The sequence below is a fragment of the Bos grunniens genome, chromosome 16 (assembly GCF_055505025.1).
Source record: "Bos grunniens cultivar Pamir isolate PY7600 chromosome 16, Bosgru_T2T1.0, whole genome shotgun sequence".
Classification (NCBI taxonomy): Eukaryota; Metazoa; Chordata; class Mammalia; order Artiodactyla; family Bovidae; genus Bos; species Bos grunniens.
Window position 1 is genome coordinate 3,877,331 of NC_141180.1, and position 14,759 is coordinate 3,892,089.

Below are 14,759 nucleotides of genomic sequence, written 5' to 3' on the forward strand. Positions count from 1 at the left end.
TCTACACATATTTACAATCTTTTCTAACAATCTTTTCATTCAATCTTTAACCAAGGTAACATAAGACAAATCATTTCTCAAAGAAAATTATTCATGAATTATCCCTGAGTATACACAGGTTTTTCTTCTCCCTACTTATAGAAGATAGGTTTCCTCCCACATTCTCTGTGATGATACATTATTTCTTCTCGTCCCAGGAAATAACTACAATAAGTCGACAGTGGGAAGCATGGCTTATTTTGAGCTTACTTTTTATCTTTTTTAATAAATCTGATTCATTTTGGGCACAAACAAAAATGGACAGCATAAATATCATCCAAGCTTTATCCAAAAGTTAAAAACACATCATAAGCCACAGCATTCCTCAACAGAAACTTCACTGTAACAAATGCAGTGCGAAGGCACTCAAACCTCAGACCTGTTCTCTGAGTGGGCGAGAAGCTGACATACTCTTTACACCACCCTTTCTAAATCTGGAAAAAAGATATGGAAATACTATTTTTATAATGTGAACCCCTTGGATCAGCTCACATTCTCAATATATCACACCAAATATGCATTTGCATTATCTAACATTTAGAATATGTCTAATTGGGATGATCAAGAAAAAAATTTCTTCCACGTTTTATGTTTATGTCTATTTCTAGTTTGAAATGGGGGAGGAGTTAATCCTACCAAACATTCCAATTAATTAGTGTACAATGAATCCAAAAGGCAATATACTGATTTCCAATTTATACATTATCTGAATTCAGTGTGGCATAGCTACATCTCAAGAACTGTTTTCCTTGTAAGTGTGAAATCTTAATAAATCACTTTTATCAACCCACTCAGTTATGTTCAAAACAGTCAACAGTTCATTTGTTATTTACCTTAAGGAGATCTATTTCTTTGATACAATCAGCACGTGCTTTGGCATCCATTAAATCAAATATCTAAAAATAAAATTCAGTATTACTCAATAAAACAGTAATCCATGGTTCAAACTACCATGTAAGTCCATTGTAATGCTCTACACATAATTACACACACATTTAGAAGTTCACTTTCCAATTAGCATTTAGGAGCTATGGAGATCGACAGGTAATTTATCTCACGTTACTACTAGAGAGTATACGTTTTTCCCTCCAGAGGCAGTCAGTATTAAAAATGGGAAAAGAGAACAGCCACATATTTCATAAATAATACAAAGTGCTTTAAAATATACAATCAAAGAAATCTTTCAATGTTCCAAGCATGTGGAAAATTAACTGCAAAAACAAGCATCGTATGTTAACACATCTACGTGGAATCTGAAAAAACTGGTATAGACGATCTTATACCAGAAATAGAGACGGAGATGTAGAGAACAAACGCATGGACACCAAGCCGGAAAGAGGGAGGGTGGGATGGGAGACTGGGACTGACACGTACGCACCACCACGTGTACAACAGACAACGAGGACCCACTGCACACAGGGAGCTCTACCCAGTGCTCCGCAGGGGCCTAGACGGGAAGGGAATCCACGGGGAGCGACATGCATGAGGCCGAGCCTCTGTGCTGTACAGCAGAGACTAACACAACATTATAAAACAACCACACTGCAATAAAAAAGCTTTACATGGTTACATATTTTTAAAAATACTTATAATTAAACTAATTTAGAACTACAAATTAAACTATCTTTAACTGAATTCTCAGTACCAAAAGTGACTTCCAAACAGTGAGGAATGAAGTAATGCTGGCACATTTAAGGCAAAACTAAACTCTGAGCCATAGATACATTTCACTGGAAATTCAAAAGAATTTTATCTTCCTTTTTCTCTTAGGCAGCATTTCAAGACAAAAATAAAAACTGTATCTTTAGCTTAAATCACTTCCAGACATAGATTCAAACCTGATTCCATGAGCAGGAAAAGACAACAGATATGGGGAAAAACAAAATCTGGATTTTCATAAACTATTTACAGGGTTGTCTCTAGAAAGCATCTTCACGGCTCTATCCAAGTTTCTGCGGGTTTTTTAATTTACATTTGAGAAGAGCAAAGCAGTGTTTGGGGTAAGTGATTGGCTGATAAGCTCTTGGTAATCTCTGGATCATTTTAAAAGTTTTCTTTTGTCATCTTTAAGTTTAGCCAGAATCATTCACAACTGATGAAACAGAAATGGTAACACCTATATCTTCAGGAAGAAAAAGGCCTTCAAGTGACTTAACACAAATGTCCTTGAAAGGGCATCTAGCAAAAGAAAAAACACTTAGAATGTAGTAAAGAAAGTACTTAAAAATAACACTAAGGGAGTCTGACAAAGTGTCCTATCTTACTCTAAGTTATCTTGCATAAATGGAATCCTAGTCAGGAGTCCGAGCCCACTGGAGCCTGGATGAAGGGCTCGCGGCGAGTCCTGTTCTGGGGTCCCCCACCCGCCAGCCGCCCTCGCCCGCATGGTCCCCCTCCCGCCCGGGTTCCGTCCTCGCAGCCCCGGCCGGCAGTAGGGTCCAGGCCCCTCTCCTCCGCCCGTCCCGGCCTGGCTGACCGAGGGGGCGGCCTCTCCTCTGCCGCGGGGAGAACCTCGGCCGTCGGCCGCCAACTGCGGGCCCGCGCTCGCCGAGGGCAGGGAGACCGACCCCTTGTCTGAAGGGCGGAAGACAGCGCGGGAGGAGGAAACCCTCGGGGAAGGGCTGCAGCCGCTTGGACAGAAAGGAGAATCCGCGCTCCACACACAGGCCCCAGGGCTGCGGGGCTGGCGGGCCGGCGGGCGCAGGGGCTCCCCAGGGCCCTCGGCCCCTCTCTGCAGGCGCCTGCACGTCCCAAGGGCACATCAGAGACAGGCCTCAATGCTTCCTCGTGGGCTTCCAAGGTCCCGGCAAAGGACGGCAAGGAACTGGATACCTGACTGCGTCATTTATTAAAAAAAAGAAACCCCTGTTTCCACGGGGACGCCTTCTAACTTGCTCAGCCTACCTACAGTGATCTGCCTCCTGGGGCACCAGAAGCCCCACGTCCTTAAAACCAGAAAGCCTGGGAGAGGTACCACCGGAAATCCATGCTTTGTTCCGACTTCCCGAGAGCTTGACGCTCAGCCAAGTTTAGTCAGGGCTTCGAGGGGTTCAGACGCCACCCTTCATGTCAGGGAAAGGCAACAACTGAGCCAAACCCTGAGGGTGAGACCTGCCCCGAAAGGCACGGGGGAGGAGGCGCCATGGAAGGAAGGAGAAGGGGACCCCAGGCAGAGCGGGACCCGAGCCTGTGCAGGGCGACGCGGTGGGTGCTGGAGTAGCAGTGGCCACGGGGACATCGTGAGGACAGCAAGGGGTGAGACTGCAGGGAGGAGGGAACCGGGCGACAGAGGAGAAAGGGCCCCCCTGGAGCACAGGCGGGGGAAGGGGAGTGAGGGCGGCCAAGACGGAAAGCACGCAGCACGGTGGGCACTTTCCTGGGCACTTTCCCCTGCGCCTGAGCACACGGCCGGCCGACGCACTTCCACCGCCAGCACTGTAGTCAGGCAGGCCTGCTGGTTTGGGTTCTGCTTATCCTGTGGCTAAAACACATCCAAGTAGGACGTGCAGGAGAGTGCATCTCCAGAGAGAGGCGAGCAGTGCCCCTCGGGGCTGTGGGCGTGGAACAGGGACTCCCGGTGAAAGCAGAAATGAAGAAACACTGGCGAAGAGAAACCCTGCCCAGGGCTGAGCAAGACGGGGCGATTCTGAAACGGAAGCATCCACGTTGCTCTCATAGCTGACAAAGGTCCAAGTAACATAAGCAGACAACTGAGGTCAGACCTGAAGTAAGAGGTCTAGGGGATGTGGGCCAGTGTGCTGTGGTCAGGATGAAGTCAGAGACAAGGTCCGGTGGGAAGACAGCATGAGGGAGACAGGAGAGGGGATGTGGCCGGCTGAGACAGAAGCCCCGGAGCGCAGTGAGGGCCCGGACGCCACTGAGAGCAGACCCACCAGGTGCCGCTGGCTGGCCTGGGGAGAAACCAGGATTCCTGGTCTCGGCAGAGACAACGCGGTGCTGGGAGCGGCACAGGAAAATAAGAGCAAGGCGCTGAGAACACACTGTAAAAAGAAAAAAAGAAAAAAGGCCCTGCAGACTGGAAGACTAGGGACAAAGATGGAGCCAAATATTTAACTGGGATGAATTCCATAATCACAGTGAACTCTGAAAAAGAGACTGCGTATATGGCCACAAAGGGTTAGAAATATATTAAAATCACTGCATCCATTACAAAAGAAACTACTATCCATAAATTTTTAAATGCATAAAAATCCTAATTGCAATCAGGACTGCATGCAAAATACGCAGAATGTAGAATCGAAAATTAACACAGGTAAAAAAGCATTAATGTGCTTTAAAGGGGGATAGTTTTTTAAAAGCTTGAATTATGGAAAATTTGACTTGCAACTGATTTTCTTGATGAATGCTTTAAAATAGCTATTAAATATAAGCAAATATGGGGCATCCCTGGTGGTTCAGATGGTAAAGACTCTGCCTGCAGTGCAGGAGACCCAGGTTGATGCCTGGGTTGGGAAGATCCCCTGGAGAAGGGCGTGGAAAGTCACTCCAGTATTCCTGCCTAGAGAATCCCATGGACAAGAGGAACCTGGTGGGCTATAGTCCACAGGGCTGCAAAGAGGCAGACAAGGATTAACGACCAAACGATAGAAGAGCTGAGTGTAACCAGACACTGCATGGGCCGGATCGAAGCAGCTGGCTGCTAGTCTTCCGATACACCTGCACTTCTAAGATCAAAGCAGCTGGCTGCTAGTCTTCCGATACACCGGCAGTTCTAAGACCCAGGCCAAGTGCCCTGGGAAGACTTTTTCAATCTCCCTCTCACTCTGGGCTCCTCAAGGCTGCTCCCGTGTGGTTCCTCTCTCACTGTTTCAGACGTGTCTTGGCTGCACTTGCACTGGGATCCCTGAGTCCTGTTATTTTGTTCATCTTGGTTCTCAAAGCCTTCGGCACTAACCACTGAACACCAGACGCCCGCTCCCACTGGAGGAGCAGCAGGAAGGGAGGCTGGGATAGGGCAGCAAGGCCTGCCCGTGCCCCCCAGTTAAGGAGCACCATAACGGGGGAGAACAAACCGTGACGGGACGGGGTGAATTCTCCAAAAGACCGATAGTCCTGTCACCACCGCAGGCTCCCGATCCCTGTATGATCTCGAGAAGGAAAGGGCACTCAGCACACACTCCCTCCCTTGCACACGCAGGTACCAGGCAGACATCCAGGAAAGTCACCAGGGCTTCCAGCAAGCCGGTCACGGCAAACTGAAACCTGACACGCGGACAAAGCACAGAAGTGCCCAGAGAACCACGTGGAGGAGTCTGGACACTGCTCCTGCAGGGTCTCATGAAATATCTGAGAGCAGAGCAACGAATTATAGATGCAACTTTCAACAGAGGGCCTCCTCCAGGAAGGGTCCTGGATTAGCTGGCAACAGTGACGCAGCCCTTCAGACCAGTAAGAAGCCTTAAAATAACAAACTGCAGAAGGAAATCCAATATCTGGTTCCCGGTGAAGTTTCTGAAGAGAGGCTAGGATTCTTCAGACAGGAAAGGAGTCTGGTCAATGGTATTTTAAAACATTTTCATACTAAGCTGCAGAGGTGGCTTATTAAAAAGGAAGAACCCTGGTCTCTCTTTTTCAGCACAAGTGCAATATATCACAAAAATCAACATGTCTGAAATGCAAATATCTTCTTGTAAAGGTTTAAGATAACTGTCCCCTAATTACATAAGCTAAGAATATCTTCGCAGCATCATTCCTCTCTTATGTGTAGAGGGAGTTGTGCTTAAACTAGAAGAGGTCCCAACTGCAACACAACAAAGCAGAGAGGAAGGCTCACTGCTTTCATCTCAGGCACATACAAAAGGCAGAGTCCCACATGTGTGCGCCAGGAGACACACAGCATCTGACATGAACACGACAGAAATACTGCAACAGCACACAACCGCACACACCCGAAACTAGCAGCACGCAAGAACGGATACCACACACACGACAGGCAATACCACACACATACATGCATGTCCACACACCGAATACTGTACATATAAAGATTAAAGCGTAGCCACACACCAACACGTGACAATATTTATGTACATTCAAAAATGCAGAAGCAAACAGATTCATTCAGAATTTATACTGATATGGAGAAAAATCTAGAGAAAAGAAAAGGAATGATACACACAAAACTCAGGACATGGTGACCTGCGAGGGAAGGGAGTGACGGCTGTATCTGAGCCACGTGGTGGGTATGAGGGCACCTGTTCCAGTCTTGACCTCTGACACGTGTGTCCTGTAAACACTTTCATAAACATTTACTGTACAAGGGAAAACTGTTCCCCTCTGCTGGTGAAGGCTGCTGCAAGGACACTGATCCTTCATGAAATTAAATAGTAAGAGGAGGAGCACACCGAGGTTTCACAGGACTCGACGGAGAAAACGACACCAGGTAGCAGGATAAAACAGGAAGTCTACAGCCGAGTGTCGACAAAAGAGACCTTCTCTCTAAAAAGAGAAGTTGTACTGCAGGACGTCGAACACTCTGAGGCAGAAAGGCGAGAGCGTTCCAGAGGGGAGGCAGTGGGCCCGTCGGGGCAGGGCCGGCCAGGGGAGCTGGGCAGACCCGGGCGCCTGAGGAGCCCGCACACAGGCAGGGCAGGAGCGCAGGGCCAGGCCAGGGGAGCTGGGCAGACCCGGGCACCTGAGGAGCCCGCACACAGGCAGGGCAGGACGGCAGGGCCGGGCCAGGGGAGCTGGGCAGACCCGGGCACCTGAGGAGCCCGCACACAGGCAGGGCAGGACGGCAGGGCCGGGCCAGGGGAGCTGGGCAGACCCGGGCACCTGAGGAGCCTGCACACAGGCAGGGCAGGACGGCAGGGCCGGGCCAGGGGAGCTGGGCAGACCCGGGCACCTGAGGAGCCCGCACACAGGCAGGGCAGGAGCACAGGGCCGGGGCAGGGGAGCTGGGCAGACCCGGGCGCCTGAGGAGCCCGCACACAGGCAGGGCAGGACGGCAGGGCCACGCCAGGGGAGCTGGGCAGACCTGGGCGCCTGAGGAGCCCGCACACAGGCAGGGCAGGAGCACAGGGCCGGGCCAGGGGAGCTGGGCAGACCCGGGCGCCTGAGGAGCCCGCACACAGGCAGGGCAGGAGCGCAGGGCCGGGCCAGGGGAGCTGGGCAGACCCGGGCACCTGAGGAGCCCGCACACAGGCAGGGCAGGACGGCAGGGCTGGGCCAGGGGAGCTGGGCAGACCCGGGCGCCTGAGGAGCCCACACACAGGCAGGGCAGGAGCGCAGGGCCGGGCCAGGGGAGCTGGGCAGACCCGGGCGCCTGAGGAGCCCGCACACAGGCAGGGCAGGAGCGCAGGGCCGGGCCAGGGGAGCTGGGCAGACCCGGGCGCCTGAGGAGCCCGCACACAGGCAGGGCAGGACGGCAGGGCCGGGCCAGGGGAGCTGGGCAGACCCGGGCGCCTGAGGAGCCCGCACACAGGCAGGGCAGGAGCACAGGGCTGGGCCAGGGGAGCTGGGCAGACCTGGGCACCTGAGGAGCCCGCACACAGGCAGGGCAGAAGGGCAGGGCCGGGCCAGGGGAGCTGGGCAGACCCGGGCACCTGAGGAGCCCGCACACAGGCAGGGCAGGAGCACAGGGCTGGGCCAGGGGAGCTGGGCAGACCCGGGCACCTGAGGAGCCCGCACACAGGCAGGGCAGAAGGGCAGGGCCGGGCCAGGGGAGCTGGGCAGACCCAGATGCCTGAGGAGCCCCGCACAGCCAGGGCAGGAGGCCAGGGCCGATGCCAACGCAGCGTGGGCGTGGTAAGCAGGACAGCAATCCCCTGCGTTCACCTGTCTCACTTTCTCTTCTCCGGTAAATAAAGTTCACCTTGGTTTTCTGTCTTTTACTGCCAGGCTGGTTCTCCCTGAGCACGGAGACCTGCCCCGGAGCATGCCCGCCAAGTCCTGGCTTCAGGAAGTGCGTTCCGCGAGCCGGGTTTCCGTGCTCGAGGCCTGTAGCTGAGGCTACGACGTGTAGCCACATGCCCAGCTAGGAGCCATGGTGACAACTCCAATCTGCCTCTTAAAACCGAGAGCTGTGAAAGCTTTTCTAAGATCATTCTAGTCATGACTGAATCCGGGTGAACAGAGCCAGCTCGATTTTAAAAGTAGCATTACAACTAAAAAGTGATTTCCACCATACACAGCACTTAATGCAAGCGTTTACAGGACAATTTTTATTCTTTCCCATCATTCTCAACTCGAGACTGTCATGACCCAATCGTTCAGGACATACTTTTCTCTATTTACTATTCACAGAATATAATTTTACATGGATTTATAGAATTAAAGTCATCTTACCTGCACTTTTTTTAAAGCTACTGGTACTCCATCCAAGAGACAGGCTGCCCTATAAACTTCGCTAAATTGCCCGCGACCAATTTTCTTCTCTATTCGAAAGTTGGCTAATGTATTATAGCCCATATCCGGTCGTAAGGCCTTCTGTAATTAAAAAAGTCAGGAAAGTTTTCAATCACACAGTATGCACACAATTGTCAATTGTCTTCACTTAAGTAGGTGATTTCTATGGTAAACCTGCAGACAGTCATTTGTTTGACAGGTATTTATCAAACTATTCATATTATATAAACACACACACACACACACACAGTCACCCTGCCAACTAGCACATGAAAACCTTCTAAACTTCCTGATGATATTTAACTTCTGCAAAGAACAGTCCCAGGGGCAGCAAGTCCACCACCTTATCATTACATTTTTTTTTAAGACCTAAGTTTTTAAAAGCAGAATATTAAGAGGAAAGTAGAGAGGTTCCCGGTACCCCACCCCCACCCCGGGCACTGCTTTTCTTGTTATCAACACCCCGTCAGAGCCACTGACGGGGAATGGCAAGGAATGGCAAGGAATGGCAACCCACTCCAGTATTCTTGCCTGGAAAAATCCCATGGATGAAGGAGCCTGGTAGGCTACAGTCCATAGGGTCGCAAAGAGTCAGACACAACTGAGCAACTTCACGGTCTTTCTTTCTTTCTGTCACTTAGAACATAAATACCTTTTAAACAATATATTTTTTGCTGTTCATGGGAAAAGACATTTCTTTTTGAAACTCACACTTTTTAGTACTCATTAGACGGCAGGCACTGGACTAGCCCCCAGGGAAGCAGATGTATCCTAAGAAGTGTTTCTGCTCGGAAAGAGCCCATGTGGACAAAAAAGGGGCCTCAATTGTGCTGAGCGGACCACGGGGCTGGGAGGAGGCATCACCGCGGGCCCCTCTGGGGGTGGATGTGTCCTATCACGGGGCTGGGAGGAGGCATCACCGCGGGCCCCTCTGGGGGTGGATGTGTCCTATCACGGGGCTGGGAGGAGGCATCACCGCGGGCCCCTCTGGGGGTGGATGTGTCCTATCACGGGGCTGGGAGGAGGCATCACCGCGGGCCCCTCTGGGGGTGGATGTGTCCTATCACGGGGCTGGGAGGAGGCATGACCGCGGGCCCCTCTGGGGGTGGATGTGTCCTATCCACTGTTGTAATTCTTCTGTTCCTTGCTTACGGACTCAGTCATCCATCACCCGGCCACAGGACAGACCTGAGCTGCACACCCACGGGGTCGATCGCTGTCCAGCGCAGAGGCCACTACACACGCCCCGGGAAGGCTGCCTCTGCAGTGCCTCAAGTCACTCCCGCTCTACCTGCAGCATCTCAGTCTACTGAAATATAACGAAGCGGCTCAGCCATCATATGCGCTTTTCCATCTTCCCTTTTTTGGCCAAACACTCGTGGGCCTCTTCCAGATCCCAGGATTCCTGATAAGTAGACCCTTCTTGGCCTGGTACCACTCTGCTCACATCCAAATGGACCTTCTCTACTCTGGGCCGACTCAAAGTAAACATGACATTCTTGTGGGGCCTGATTAAGGCCGAACATTAAACACCTATTGGTGCAAACAAAGGGCGCACGGGTTCCTAAACGCGCCAAGGCAGCTTGCACTCAAATCAACGGTCCTCAAATAAACCGTAGTTAGGGCTGATGACCCCATGACGTATGCAAAGGGCTGCTTTGACATATATATGGGCATTACATTAACCCCTAATACATACGACCTTGTTCATGTCACTGTATCTATCACGCTAGCAAAAAAAAAACTGTAAAATTCTGCTGGACTTTCACTGCCATTCAAATGCACGTTTATCAAAAAAGAGGGGAAAAGTAGCAATAACTTGTTACTGTGCATAGCTTCTCTTTCTTCTGAAAAGTCCAAAATAAGAAAAATACCACTCTTCCTTTAAGACATGCAAAACAATCAGAATACAAATTTCACAAATTCGTTATGTGAATATAAACCATAAATAACTGCCAGAATAGAATAATAACACGACTACAATAAAAAAGGTCCCATTTTGGCACCTATAATGTAACTGGTCCTATAAATTAGTACTTTTATGCTATTTAATTCAATTCTCGTGATGATCCTATCAGGCAGATGTTATCACACCAGGATCTATAGCTAGCTGATGCCCAAGCCCCAGTTCCCAACACAGGGTTAGCCATCCTCTGGGGGTTACTAAACAGCCACCTACAGTGTAATAAATATTACGGTACCCTATGCGATAATCCACAGCATTTTCAATTTTAGGCCTTTTGATGAATAAAACAGAAATGGGACTAGAAACACACATACCAAAAATGAAAATAAAAAGTAGGAATGAAATCATAAAATAAAGGGAGACTACTTGCCACGCTGTTCAAGTATAAGATTTCTTTTTGTGGTCACTGAGATGAATTTACAACTGTCACTGTAAAGTGAGGTGAAAGTTACTCAGTCCTCTCCGACTCTTTGTGACCCCATGGACTATAGAGTCCATGGAATTCTCCAGGCCAAAATACTGGAGTGAGTGGCCTTTCCCTTCTCCAGGGGATCATCCCAACACAATGATCAAACCCAGGTCTCCCTCATTGCAGGCAGATTCTTTACCAGCTAAGCCACTGGGGAAGCCCAAGAACACTGGAGCAGGTAGCCTATCCCTTCTCCAGGGGATCTTCCTGACCCAGGAATTGAACCTGCGTTTTCTGCATTGCAGGCGGATTCTTTACCAACTGATCCATCAAGGAACTGTCACCTACTTAACAAAGGAAACTTACGAAGTCTCACTTTTTAGATATAGTCAGTGGATGTTAGCAACTTCTAGCTTTCGTAACTTCATTTCACTTAATGAGAGACTTTCAATTGTCCAAGCTTTTCTACCAAATGTTTTTGTTTTTGTTTAATTTACACACTAGGACAGACTGCAACATGGAAGAGGTGGGTTTCCTTCCTCTCTTCCAAACACCTAGAGCGCTCCTTCTCCAGATGAAAAGGTGTCGGTCTCCAGGGTGACACTCGGCTTCTTCATTGGGAACGCTACCACGCAACCCCTGCACGCACTTCAGGCCTGCCAGGGACCCCCGTCCCCTGTCCGCGCGGTAACTGACAAACGTGCGCGGGGGCTGCTGAGGCGCTGTGACGACCGCATGCTGAGCGCGGAGGACGGCTAATGTGTTTTGGCATGCAGGCGCTTAATCACACATTTACATATGCAATGACCTACATTTGCATGTCAGATCACACACTGTCTGGGTTTATTAAGGCCGGGCGCCTCCCTGCGCGTGGCCACCGGAGTGGCGAGTGAGGGCCAGAGGGCGGCGTTTTTTTGGCAGCGGAGGGATGAGCTGCCACCCAGGATTAGGCTGATGCGGCCTGGGCATTAGACACTTCATTAGACGTAATCTGTTTAGCAGTGGGCAGTGTATGTAAGCTTCACAGCCCATTTGCGGCACCCTTTCCCCCCGTGGCCTTTCTTCAAAGGGCAGCGCAGCTGACTGACAGCCTGTCTTATCTGCTCCCGTGTCCTGTCGCCAGGCCTAGACGCGAGGAGCAGACGTGAGACGGAGTGGGGCTGCACATCCCGGCACCCCCACCCCGAGGCTCGGGCATGCTGCGGCGATCTGCAGAAAGATCAGCCTGGGTGCAAGGTGGTCTCCTTTAAGACCTGGCCAGGCAGGTGACACACACCTGGCCGGTGATTCTCAGACGCTGTGGCCGGTGCCCTGCTGCACGTGGATGAGTTATGTCCCAGGTAAACAGCACTGTATGAGGTGCTTAAAATAAAAGAGATGACATCATCAGGCCAGTGCCCATGCAAGTAAAGAACTATTTTTAGGGAAGAGCTGTATTTTCTTTTTTTTTCGGATGTGGTCCAATTCCCCATATTTTTTAACTTAGCACCTGAGTTATGCTGGAGAATAAAATAACTCAGCAAAATACTGAGATGCAAATTGGATACAAAATAAAGCCATTGAGATCACTGCGACCGCCTTGCCCTGCTCTCCATGCAGTGCACAAATGGGTCTCAGGCCCTGCAGCCCCTTCACCACCAGGCTATGTGTCTTGAGCCCCACGAAATGACTTCTGGAATAATGTGAGTCATTTAAAGGATTTTCAGCTTTGATGAAAGTTAAACACCACTCTGTCTCTTTCATCACACACTGAACCCACCTACACCGGAGGTGGGGGGTCTCACAGACACCCCACACCTGCCCCGGCCTCCCCACCATCCTTCCCGTCTGCCTCCAAGTCCAGCAGCAGCTCACCCCTCACACACAGCGTCCAAGTGACCCGGCCTTCTGGGGACCTGTGCTCTGCACATGTGGCCCACCTCTGCTCACCGTGGAGACCCATCTGATGGCCCTTCTCAGGGGCCCCTGCCCTGGGCCCGCAGTCTTCAGCAGCAGTCAACTCTGCAGACAGCTGTGCAAGCTCAGGCACAGGGCTGGGTTCTGGATCTCACTGGCTTTTAATTATTTGTTTACATGTGTCTATTTCTCCCTCCAAGCACAGCTTCTCAAAGGCAGAAACCAAGCTTGTGCCCAGATGCCACGAAGGTGGCATGACATGAAACAGACAGTAAGTATCTACTTATAGGTGAACATAGCTGAAAGAAGTCCCTCTGCCCTTAACAGCTTCCACCGGGTGAGACGAGACTTGCCTTGCACCCCCGCCAGGTCAGGAGACCTGAGTGCTAAGCCACTGTCCCCGCTGGGGTGATATGCGAGGCCCTGAACGCTGCCGTCTGAGGCCTGACCCAGTGATGGTGCTTTAGTCACTAAGTCATGTAAGACCTGTTTGCGACCCCACACACTGTAGCCCACCAGGCTCCTCTGTCCATGGGGCTTTCCAGGCAAGAATACTGGAATGAGTTGCCATTCCCTTCTCCAGGGGATCTTCCTATCCAGGGGCTGGAAGTATGTGCGGTACATTTTTGTGGTGAGTTGTACTTAATCTCCTGAGATGTGTGAATCCACAAGTTAAAAAAAATCCTAAAATCTCAGAAAAGCAAAATAAATACTCAAAATCACATATGACGACTAAAAAATCAAACCTGAGTGAAGGAGGCTTAATGTAACCCCTTAAATGTCCGGCATTCTCATTAAGGAAACTCCTGTTGATCTGAATGCCCTGTAATTACCAACCACCAGATCATGCTAACTAATTGGGATTAACTTCTACGTGTCAGTCCCCTCCTGCACATAAATACTTTTCATTTCAAAGTAAAACGCAGTCTGTTGTCCCCCGACTCATACTCTCACAGGTGCAAACTCGTTAAACAACGATTTCCCAGGACTAAATTAATTTCTCTAATTTCTTTTAAATTTGAAGGCAAGAACGTTTAATGAGCAGTAAGATAATTCAGGGTAACATGATGATAATAGTTCTCTCTGGGGAAATTAGAGGGGCCCCGCCATGGACTCAACAGACTCTCCAGGGAGAAAATCCTGTCCTGACAATTCCTAGAGGTACTGTTATCAGCGATCTAATGTACAAGCCAGGATTAACAATACTTAACACCATTAATAAGGTTTTCACTGTTACTGCAAACTCGTCTCTTGCTGGTGATTTTCATCTTACCAACTCTGTAATCTAACAAATACTATACTTTAAGTTAATAGTATTAAATTTCTCCAAAATCTGAAAGTAACGAAACTTAAAAATGCCCTTCAATTTTATTTGGCAATGAAGCTCATTCTATGGATGATCTTTAAAGAGACATTACTCAGCTCCCAACTACACAAACTGGAATGCCCTTTTGACAATATCTCACACAGAGCTCTTACACACTACTTTCTATATTAACCTCACCAGAAATTTAAAAAACATGTTAAAACAAAAACATCACGTGTGCCAGCAATCTAATTAGTCATTCTTCTTCCCATTTGAAAAATCATCTCCCTAAAATTTCTTAAGCTACTTGAAAAGTAACCTATTCCTAAAGACACTAAAAGTCAGATTTAAGTCAGCTGGAATGATATACCATTAATCACTATAACTGGCTTTTTATCAAACAAAGGAGAGAATTCACTACAGCATAAGAAAAATGAGTGATCAAATTCAACCAATTATTTAAACATTTATAAGATCTTGGTATTTGTATCATTTAACCATCATTAGTTATACTACCTGGTATTTGTATCATTTAACCATCATTAGTTATACTACCTAGCATGATAATTACTATATACAAATTATGTAACCAAAAATACCGGTTACCTGTCCTGGCATTTCAGGACCAGGGTAATGACAGAGACCCTGCCACCAGCCCCGTGAGCTCCAGCAGCTGCAGCTGGTCAAATTCACACCGCGAGCAGAAGCCTTTCACTGCGACAGAGACGAGTGGAAGACGTTTTCTTCAATTTATTCATTTATTCCACAGTTATTAA

General features: G+C 49.2%; 1 protein-coding gene across 14 annotated transcripts in view; it reads right to left on the minus strand.

Moving 5' to 3' along the window:
- NEK7 (NIMA related kinase 7) overlaps positions 1 to 14,759 on the minus strand; it is a 166,864-nt gene that overhangs the window by 87,118 nt on the left and 64,987 nt on the right. For 11 of the 14 annotated variants that reach the window (XR_015142581.1, XM_086342204.1, XM_086342195.1 and 8 more), the window contains exons 3-4: positions 8,347 to 8,487; positions 873 to 935 (exon numbers count right to left, since the gene is read on the minus strand). Coding sequence is in view for 13 of the 14 variants with exons in the window: in XM_086342204.1 (XP_086198330.1) it covers positions 873 to 935; positions 8,347 to 8,487 (204 nt within the window). In the remaining variant the exon portion in view is untranslated. The remainder of the gene's footprint in view (positions 1 to 872; positions 936 to 8,346; positions 8,488 to 14,759) is intronic. The other 3 variants (XM_086342205.1, XM_086342202.1, XM_086342203.1) reach the window with 1 other exon arrangement.